Source organism: Gavialis gangeticus, unplaced genomic scaffold (genome assembly GCF_001723915.1).
Source record: "Gavialis gangeticus isolate Ggan-Ray unplaced genomic scaffold, GavGan_comp1, whole genome shotgun sequence".
Taxonomy (NCBI): domain Eukaryota; kingdom Metazoa; phylum Chordata; order Crocodylia; family Gavialidae; genus Gavialis; species Gavialis gangeticus.
Window position 1 is genome coordinate 40,169,410 of NW_017729004.1, and position 11,382 is coordinate 40,180,791.

General features: G+C 41.3%; 1 protein-coding gene across 14 annotated transcripts in view; it reads right to left on the reverse strand.

The window, feature by feature from the left end:
* The window catches only part of KIAA1217 (KIAA1217 ortholog), a 423,945-nt gene that overhangs the window by 50,419 nt on the left and 362,144 nt on the right, over window positions 1-11,382 (reverse strand). For all 14 annotated transcript variants that reach the window (XR_002095810.1, XM_019508287.1, XM_019508283.1 and 11 more), the window contains one exon: window positions 5,368-5,543. Coding sequence is in view for 13 of the 14 variants with exons in the window: in XM_019508287.1 (XP_019363832.1) it covers window positions 5,368-5,543 (176 nt within the window). In the remaining variant the exon portion in view is untranslated. The remainder of the gene's footprint in view (window positions 1-5,367; window positions 5,544-11,382) is intronic.

Below are 11,382 nucleotides of genomic sequence, written 5' to 3' on the forward strand. Positions count from 1 at the left end.
CCACCCCCATGACATGCCCCCACCCACGTCAAGCCCACTCCTCCCCGCACCACCATGGCGTTGGCCCATGTTGGCCCTGCATGTAGTGATGACAGAAGAGGGAAGGGGCAGGCTGAGGCCAGCGCTGGTGGCTAGTGCTGCTGGCCTGCCCCACTGCCGGTCCATCCGCTCCATTGCTGCTGCCTCGAGGGAGCAGGGTGAGGGGGGAGCCCAGGCCCGAACAGCTGGTCTCACCCCCCCCACCCCGCTCTGTCCCCTGTGCCCCCATCATGGCAGTGCTCCGTGGCACCACTACTTCCTGTCCGAACACTTCTTCACACTCTGGTTGGTTGTTTGTCAGCCAATCAGAATGAGAATAAAGTGTTATGGGCAGACAGATTAAGGCTTTTACAATATTAGAATTATGAAATGTGTATCAAATTCTCACAACATGGTAAGTGCTGTTATATACTATTTCTAAAAAGGTAAAATTGTGTTATGAAAATATGCCTTACACTGGCAACTAACACATATATTTACTAACTGAATTAGGAGACAATAACCTATCACATTAAATATTTGAAAGCAAACATATTTAGAAATATTGTTACATCAGGTTTGAAACATATTTGGGAAGCACAAAGAGAGGATAGTGATTTCGGCTCACAGTTAATGAAAATGCAACAGAGAGAAAATGTTACACGTGCTCACCATAGTAAGAAAAGCCCTTCAGAATGATGGAAACTAAATTCCATCACATTTCTCACTCACTTTCCAATCAGGAGTTTTCCCTGGAAAATCTGCATAGCAGAGGCAGAGATTTTAAGTAGTAGTAAAGCCCATCTCATGAAGTGTATTTCAATCACAGATGCTTCCAGATACTGCAGAACATTATTCAAAATTAGTGTGAACTACAGAAATTCTAATACTAAATTCTAATTCCAAAATCTCACTTCCTTTCACAAAATAAATATGCATGCTTTATCTAACAAATGAACACCCTGAACATGTGATATTATCCCACTTTACTATATTTTTTTCAGTATTCTACTTGTCTCTCATTGTAAGCTACGCTAAGCCTTTGTTGGGAAGTGCAGCATATAAATATAATAAAATAAAGGTGTTTATTAGTCTTTTATAGATTAAAATACATCTTTTAAAAATATACCTTTCATATAAATGTCACCATCATGGCAGGTTTTTCCAGTTTGTGTCCAGTGAAGTTTAAGGCTGATATTTAGTATCTGACATCCAAAACAAGACATTGTCTTATCCAAAAGAACTTCCTTAAGACTTTTGCCTGAGAGTATATTGCTTTGATGGGCAAAGTTATTTGCTTAAGGTGGACTGTGTCTTCTATATGTTTTCAAGGAAATTATCTGCTTAAGAGTGCTTCCTGGGCTTTCACTAGACATCTGTGATGGTGATAACTGAGATGCAATGCCAATTCATCTTTTATATAAATAGGCTCAATTCTACTGGTGCTAAGAGAAAAATGGCAGGAGTTGGTCTAAAATTATTTCTCATATGAAATATGAAATTGCCAAGATGCTTGTTTTGTTAGCTCTGTTCAGTGTAGCAGAGAAGAATGTTTGCTATTATCTAATTCAAGTGAAGAGAGGTTTTCATATTCCAGGTTCTTACTGCATTTTTACAAATGTAGTGTAAACCCTGAAACACTGTCCATGAGGAAACAAATCTACATTTAGGAGGGATCAAAGAAACAATTAAAAGACTAAAAGGGGTACTTTCCTTTTCCTGTTTCTATGTACCCATATGTATCTGTAAAGTGGTATCAGCTTAATTGCAAAGCTTTTTTTTTTATAGAAAGTTAATCTTTCTCTGATGTTACCAACTAACATCTGAGGAGTAATTTTGTGATGTATGACCTTCATTACTAACAGCCACAAGCTGCTTAGCCCAAAGCATGCTGGATGTGTCTTATCACATTATTTTTCTCTTTCAGTTTGACCCTTCTACTATGTAGGCATAGGAGTAATGTTACTGAACAGTCCCATTGGAAACAATTAAGAAAAATTTCTAACTGAGGTTTGCATACATGTTTGAATATGTCTCCAAAAGGGTTGAACTAGTATTGAGCTACTCTTCACTACAATTCCATATTTTAATATTTAGGATGGACAGAAAATGATGGTTCTACATTTTCAAGGGAATGACTAAGATCATGTACAGGCATTACGGGCATTTTTACATGTGCTCTGAGATGCAGCGCCAAACACTTTAATCAGCGAGCCGCGCCAATTAAAAGTGGCCACATGTCACGTGTATCAGCGTCCCCATGCTGAAAAATGATGGTGGGTCACTTCCACTATAAGTCATCAAACATGTTTTATTTCAAAGCCCCCCGCAACCATTTTTTGAACACAGGGATGCACGGGAATGCTGATATACATGACACAGAAGGCTGAGGGAGTGCATCAATTTCCATGCTTGATTAATGGAGTCTGCTCCAACACACTGGATTTCCAGTGTGTTGGAGCAGGGTCCGTGCACATCTATAAGAGTCCTATATTTCTTATTTCTACTAGGAAAATTACCGTTCTTTCAGTAGAACCATAAGTGTATGAGCATTCAGTTAATTTCTCTGGGGAGGAAGGATGGGGATGGGGAGGAAGCATACCCCCTCTGGGAGAAAGATCATCCGGATGTCAACTTGGAAGAAACTCACTCAAGAAAGAATTCTTGTATGCTCCCTTCCCAGTCTGGTCTGGAAGGGGAGTGGAGCAGCAGGTCAAAGCCCTCTGCCTATTCCCCAGCCCAGTGGCTGCTTTAGTCCTTTCCCAGACCAGTCTGGAAGGGGAGTAGAAGAGCTCCTCCTTCTGCCCCTCAGAACTTGGGTCCCTGGTCTGCAGAGTAGTTGAAGATGGAGGGGGGCACTACTTGTCTCCTCCTGGACCAGTCTGGGGAAGGACTAGAGCTGCTGCTGATGCCCAAACCTTCCCCAGATGAGGATCATAGGTTAAATGCCTGTACTGCTCTCTCCCCCGTAAAGATTTCTAAGAAATTTCCACCACTAGAAATGAATACCTGTTAGAGGCCTAAGACTCTCCATTCTATGCACTAAAGAATAAATTCTCCTCTTCAGTCCATGGTCTCTTGGCTGCACTGCAAATCTGTATAATCTTCCTTCGTGAGACCTTACTTGGATCGTGGAGTGGAGGTGTAATAGAGTCAGAAGGGTTCTACATATGGCATGTATTCCAAACACTATGGCTCTGCATAGCAATCAGAAAGGAGAATTTTAACTGCCTATTTGTAAGAATGAATGCAGTAGCACATGACCCCAATCAGTGTCCTACTCTACGAAGCACTTTTCTAAATAAGTGCCACAGAGTTCCTCCCCTCAGAGAACACTACCCAGGATTTAGATAATGTGCAACAGGTGACTACACTACCAAACAGAAGAATAGTAGGTGAGTGCACTGACTGTAGTTTATTTAGAACTGTATGCTCATTTACTTCAACATGTATCCCAGTATGTTACATTATCAATTCCCAGAGTAATGTTATTCTTTATAATTTCAGTTTTGTTATAAATATGAGTTACTTGACACCCCATAGATTAACATAAAAGATTCACTTTCCCTTGTTGTTTATAAATACCAGCACTCCTTGTATTGGTAGAGTACTTTGATTAATGTTTCCAGAGAGAAACTGATTTTAAAGTTCTTCTGTACATAACAGAGCAATTTTTCAGTTGCAGCTAGATATAAATTAGACTCAGCAGTGAAAAATAATGAATTACACTGTATCTTACAAAGTGTAAATGTTAGAACTACTTAGACCATCCATTGATTTCAGATTGATCTTAGGCCCCATTGCATAATTGTCAGAGCAAAAGCTGTAACAAACAACTGGACATCATCAACCTCATTAAGCTGCAGCATTGAGAAAAAAGACTCTTCGAGAAACATCTTTACTTATAAGCAACCTGCAGGTGTTTCTCTAACTGCAGATTTGTGCCTGGAGGGTCTCAGTGTATAAGGGTCAGAAAGACATTGACATCCTGATTTTAATTAAAACTTTGTTTTTCCTGTTCAAGTCTTTCAAAGTCCTATATCACTAATGCCCACTCCACAGAACAGCTCAGTAATCACTCTGCTCTACACTTAACTTCAAACTCATTATTCCCTCTCTTCTCTCTCCAATTCCATACCAAATCATTTCTCAAGGAAATGCTAGTGTTTCCCCTCCTCTCCTATTAATATAACATTGTACTGAATATCTGACTTAGGGGGCGGTGCTCGGCATGAGCATAAGGGAGCATAGGGGGCAGATGGATGGGGACATTTAAAAACTGAATCCAATGATAGGTGTGGGATTTGTTCATCAATACTGAGACCAGTTACAAAGAACCCACAGCCACAGGCCACTTGTTTGTAGATTGTCCCTTAAAAACAATTATAGAAATAGGCTAGGGACAGACATTACACATAAACAGTTTTAAGTGATCAGAAACTGGCTTAAACCTGTAACAAAACAGATGTTCAGTGAACATAAACCAGTTTGAAAATGGCTGAAACAGGTTTAAGATAAACGTGGTTGAATGTAGTATCAGACTTAACGGATTTGGCTCAAACCAGTTTATGCAATGTCTGTCACAGACCCCTTTGCTGGTTAAACCAGAGTCTCCCAGCATCCCGGTATGTCCTCTGGGCTGGGCGGGGTGGGGCTTTCTGCTTCACAGCAGGGCTGGCCCCTCCCCTCTGCTGTCTGGTTGGAGCTCAGCAGAGACTGCAGGCATCTGCCTGGCTTCCCCCTGCTCCCCACTCCCCGCTAAGCAGAGATTGCTCCATCCCCTCTGCCTTACACAGATGCACAGCATTAGCTAGAAGACCACATGCTGGCTACAATTCATGCTGTGGCAGAGGGGACAGAGCCAGAATCAACAGGTAGCTGCTAATGTCCCTCTGTTATTTTCTTAATGGGGTGATAAACACTGAGTTAGGGGTGATAAACATTGTTATCAATTCCCGGCTGGGCTGGTCAGAAAGGAAGGGGGGGGAGGCCCCCCGTCCCCCAGCTCAGTACTTTGGAAGGGAAGGGAAGGGAGGGCTGCTCTAGCACCCTTTAACCTGAGCCACTGCAGGCATGTGCCTGCGTTTCTGGGATGTCTGTACAGTTACAAACTAATTCAGCCTAGGTAGCTTAGATTAACCTGCAAAGGTTGAATCAATTCAGACTCACGCTTTTTGAATGTTTGTCCCAAGCCCTAGAGGGCAAAGAATTATGACAGGTGAAAAAGTGTGCATGGTACGTAGATCTTGCTCACAGGAGTAGCCTCTATGAAGTCAATGGAGAAGTTAACATTTACAGATGAGAAAACCAAGCACAAACAACAAGGCATGAGGAGGATTTTCCACCTACCATAGCTTCTTCACAGTCTTCTCTTCTTCATTAAGGTATTTTTGCCTTTCTTGCTCCACCAGGTTGCGCTGTCGCTGCACAGGATCCTCCAGCCTCTTCACTGTTTCAATTACTTTGCCATTGATTTCCAGCTCTGCTTTCTTCATCATTGCCCTCAGCACCTCCTGGTTCTGCAGCTGTTGTACAAAAGAAATCAACTTCAATTTTCTCTGCCTGACTAACATCCCTAGCAACTGAATACATCGTAGTGCTCAGAAGTAGCTTTGGATAAACAGCCCTACAGCTGAATGTACCCTTTTTTCCCTTTTAACTTTACCTGTAAGTGTTATTTCAACAAGAAGGGGAGGAAAGAGCACAAATTCGATTAACTTCTGAAGCATGTTTCTGACTTCCAGCAGCAAACTGACAAACAGAACGTGTTGACTTCATTACACTGTAGTGTGTCTGGCACCAGTTTCAGCATGTACCTCTGTGGGGCCTGAAACCTTTCTAATCTGTTCAATGAAGCATTAGCCAGCATGTGTGAAATATCAATAAAGAGCTTCCTGCCTTGTGCTGAATAATAGCAAGAAGGCTAGAAGCTGGCACACTAAGGGACATCGTTCCATTTTGCATATATCATGCATTTAGGCATGCGTTGCTTGCAGATGTGCAAAAAAAAAAGCCCAGCACTTTACTTTAAACTCAGTGTGCTCCTGCACTGAGCCCAGCGCATGCCCAGAAAAGGCAGCATGTTAGTTGTACCCAGCTTTCCCAATGTCTGTATATATCAGGTGCTTTAGTGGGACATTTTGGCACTTTAATAGCTGGTTGAATCAGCTTTAGCTAAAAACACCAACAGCCCTGCTGAAGCACCTGATCTATATGAACTTTGCAGAGCTAGGTCAAAGTAACGCACTGCTTTTTCTGGTAAAGTGCATTTCCCCCGCACCCACATCTGTCAGCGCCCTCATGAGTGTTTTATACAGTACTTAGAAGACATCACAGAAGTGAAGTGTGAAACCTGGAATGCAATCCCTTCTCCAGGGAGTTTTCAATTTCTTAAATGATGAACTAAGAACATGCTCATTAGTATTATATAATGGAATATATGCAATTATTTGTAATAGACAAGAAACAACCTTCAGAATGTGGTTCTCTGAAAACTAACCATGAAAAAATGACACACTCTTTCTTGAGAGATGTGCTCTCTGTGCATACCCAGCCTCCAAACTCACTTCAGCAACACACATAAATTTTAATACGTTTTACTCATCTTAATGTTGCAAAGCCAAACTGGCTAAGGTTGAGTTAATTGGATTGTCCTCTCTCTGTACATTACAAACAGAACTGTGAACCAAATGCTAAATCCCAGAGCTAGTTACACTCACTCAAATAGTTTGAAAGTGATGCCAATGCACCAGGTTCATTGAAGCCGTAACTTGAAGGTAAGAGGATGCGTGGGTTTTACTAAATCCCTGATGGCAGAAATCATCACTCAAGAAGTAAAGAACCTTCCTTAGCTATAAGACCCAAAGTGAGTTTGCATGGGCAGGCACTAAACAAAACATCTTTTTATTTGCACACCTAAAACATTTAACAACATGGAAGCTCATCCAATATTTTATTTCCTTTAAATAAAGAACCTTGGAACTGCCCTTCAAGATTTAATTTTCCATAATATAACACAAATCAACCAGAAAATGTTGCAAAATTACACTGGCCCCCTAACATGCTATTTTGCTATGGACAGGAACAGTGTAAGTTCTTTCCATTTTCCCAGTGACATGAATACATGTGTATGCCCTTCTCCAAGTGCATGTAAGAATTTCCAAACATCCCTCGTTGTGTGTGCAATGCTGGAGAGAGGAGAGAGTGTATCTATGCAGAGTTACCATCTATCTCAGTAGTGAATGCTTCTCAACATTATTAAAAGTAGAATTGCGGGTATAATGCCCCTCTCAGAAGTTAGATATTACTGAGTTTCTACGGTAAGCCTACGGCCTCCCTTTTCCAACTTTCTATATGTCACAAGCTATAAAACAGTAAAGAAGGTTCTGGCTATGAAGTCCATTTTGGGTCTAGGCAGGCATGACAGCACTTCTGTTAGCAGTGTTCTTAGGAGATGCTGTCCTAGTTTTCAAAGTGTTAGGAGTTAGGCCCTTCACACTGGCTTGAACCTTTGTTCCATAAGCTCTATCTGGATCAGCAATCTATTCAGCAAAAATATTATTGTTTACATAAAGCATTAACAGCATGACTTCAAAGCAATGCTATAATCCCCCTATCTTGCAAGTTAATGTGCAAGTGGACTTAGGAATATCTTCTTAGATACTGATTTAGAAAGACTCCAAGGAATGTCAGAAAAATCAGACAGAAAGCTGCCTTGGCACTGGTCATCCTGCCAGTCAGGGTAGGGATTCAAAGAGAACAGTCAATGCACTACTACTGACTTCTCAGATCTGAGTGTGGAGCCTCCCCCTTAACTGTACTGGACTGCACAGGGATGGAAGTGGGCTCTGTAACAAGAATGTTTTAGGTTCCCTGTGCTGTTCGCCTTTGACAGACAGAATGTGTTATTTCAAAACTGGAGGAGGCAAAAATAGAGCAGAAGTTGGTAGCAGCAAGATTAGTAGTAGCAGTAGCAATGATGATGGAGCTTGGAATTATTCCTTGTTTATAACAGTGCTTGGAAGTCTGAAGTTTTCATGTACAAAATTACGAACAGGATCATTTTAAAGCCCTTTTGTATGCACAATTACTCAGTGTGGGATCAGTATCCAGATTTAACACGGTGATAGGTGTTATAGGAGGGTGAGCTGAGAGGAACAAGTATGCTATGGTACACATGACCTAGATTTGAGAACTCAGATCTTCCAGGAAGTTGTTAGGACAAAGGACGGGGCATGCAGATAGGACTGGTACTTTCTAGGGTCACAGGGACAGAATCATCTAACACCCCTGAAACATAGTTCCTCCAGAAGCTGGAACTGAACCAAGAGTCCTCACAGTCTCCTCACTCCTCTGCTGCAATTAAAAGCTGCAAGACCATCAAGCAAAATGAATACCCTGCTCCCCACCCTCCAGTCCCTAATTCCACCAGTTACTCCATTAGTTTCTTTGGAAGGTTTCTGTGGTATGGATCTACAGCGTCCAAACCTTGCTGAAGACTCAACTTAGGAGTCAGTGTGATATCATGACATTTCGGTAAATCAGGTTTGTTTTTTTAAATAGCATTCTTAGGAAACATCATCAGAAAAAATCCTTTGTTAAAAGAATATTAACATTACAAGGTGAAGCACCCATAAAACAAGAAATTCACTCCATGTTTTCTGGATGTTCCTAATACACCCCTGACTAGCAGACAGAGAACCCAGACTGGGTACTTGGACCCTCCAGCCCAACAGTAGAGACTACGGTACCCATCATGCACTTCTACTTCAGGAATATACTTCAGAGCATCAGTACCAAAAAGGAAATGCATGTCCCCAAATAGGATTTGCCTAGAGCTTGAGATTTCCATATGATTTAATTATCTAATTGTTATGGTTTGCTGTCAAGCACCGAAGATTTTATGCAGTTTCACAATTTTCATAACACAGTTCAAAGCATATTTGAATTTCTAATTCAATTTTATACTGGAGAGACTGTTCTCAGGCATGCCATACAACACTATTGGCAACAATATTATTGAACTTCCTGTTCTGTTGCAGTACTCAGTTCCCTACTTACAATAATATTATTGGAGAAAACACACACATGTACACCATACATGAGACTGAAGCCTAATCATATTTAACTGTTTTCTTCATGGGAGCTGGATTAAAGAAACCCACTGAAGCCCAGCATAGGAGGAAAGAAATCCAAACATACAAATGAGTCAACATTATGTCATGAACAAATTACTCAGATGAACTGCAAAGTTTCTGTTTAGATTCGTTCTTTAAAAGTTCCCATTATCTCCTATGCCACCGCTCTAGGATGGGGAAGTGAGCCATGCTTCCTAACTGTACACTTGTACAAACTGTAACATAACAAATATAAACAAGACCCAGGCTGTGCTTCTGTCTCATTTTGTGGCACTGAAGAAAGTCTAATGCAGATGGGAAAAAAACCCAGATTTTTGCTGTTAATATGCTTGGCACTGCTTGCTGAAAGGGTCTGCTTCTCCCTGAGACTGAGCAGCTGCAATTTACCTTATAATCCATCAGAGCTGGAGTTGCTTGAGAAAGTTACTGCAGTGGCAGGGAATATGCCTGACCTTTACTAAAGTTACCTACAAGTCTCACATTTCAGTATCTGTAGATGAATCCCAACCACTAAACTGAAACAGTCCTGACTGGCTACAGGTACAGCTTAACCATGGTCTGAACCAGTTCACCTAAGTCAGCTGCTGACAGCATTGTTAGAAGCAGGAAGTCTTACCTGCAGATACAAGACATAAAATAAAGGGTCCTTTCCCTGTCAAATCACTATAGTTCTGTATAAATGAATGAGACACTGGAGGAGTGCCATCAACCCAAAATCAAGCCAATTAAAAAAGTATTAAAAGTAGTTTCATGTCCTACTCCTGTCCCCAAGTCACACTGCCAGTGTTTGCGTTTTTGTACAATCACATTTCTCTCCTCTTTTGAAAATGTCTCTCTCTTCTCTGTTACTGTGCAAAACAAATGTTGGTAAAAAAAACTGGAGTGGCTGTACAGGTGCAAGTGAAACTGACAAAACATAAAGCACTGTCAAACATACCAAGTAAACAAACTGGAAAAACAGAGACAAATATTTTTTGCTCAGATCTCTTTCAGTTACGGTAATCTTGTAAAAACTGAAGTATAACAACTTCGGGAAGAAGTGTGATTTGGAAGCAGAAGGTGTCTCTTTAGTTTTAAAAACTACCTGTTTGGCTTCCTGCATTACAAATCATTAGCTCTGTTTCAGAAACACAGAAAGGAAAAAGGTTGATGCATTTAGGAAAGAGGCATCAAATAGGGCTGTGTGAAACAGCACCATTTTGTTCAGACTTCTGTTTCAATGGAATAGTGTTTCTTTTCAAGTTTCATTTAATTTCAAAAGCACTATTCCATTTCATTTTGTCGAAACTGTTTCGGTGGTGTTTCAATGTTTCGTCCATAGGCTATAATGGGGAAGCACAAAACTGCCTATAACTCTCATTTCTTGCTGGATTTGGATTAAATTTGCAGGGATGGTAGCCCCTTCTGAGGCCATGAAGCCTGCCATGTTTCAAGGAGATAGGTGCAGGGGTTTCTGGGAACTGCACCTCAAGGTGCTAACAAGCACAACTCATGTTGTGTGTGTGTTAACGCACAGCAGGGAGAAAACTGAAGGGATGGTAGGCCCTGCTGAGGCTATGAAGCCTGCCAGCTTTCAAGGAGATAGGTGCAGGGGTTTCTGGGAACTGCACCTCAAGGTGCTAACAAGCACAACTCATGATATGTGTGAGGTAAGGTGCAGCGGGATGAAAACTGCAGGAATGCTACTCCCTGCTAAGGCCATGATGCCTGCTACGTTTCAAGGAGATAGGTGCAGGTGTTTCTGGGAAACTGCACCTCAAACTGTTCAGAGCAAAACTTGTGTCACTTGTAAGTGTGAAGGCACAGAGAAAGCTCAGTTCAAACAATGGTTTTTATGCTGTTTTTCCATCCCTCCCCCAGAGCACTGGGCTTGGAAGGGACCTCAGAGAAGGATCACAGTCAACCTACACGTCAACAGCCAGCTACACGTCAACATCAGAGCTTTTCTTCCCTCCCTCTCCTTAGTTTCTCTATAGCTGCAAGCATGGCCAGCTTCAAAACTTTCAAAATGTTTCAGCTGCCCACATTTCGTTTCAAGGCTGTTTTGAAGCCTTTCATTTTGTTTTGATTTCACTGTTTCGAGCTCATAATGAGTCGAAAAAGCACTGAAATGAAACAGCCAGCAAAATTTTGCTCAGCCCTAGCATTAAACTATTCCATATGAATAGTACATAGTATCTCTCACAACCCAAGTTCTTATATAAGAATATCATAAATACCCCAGACT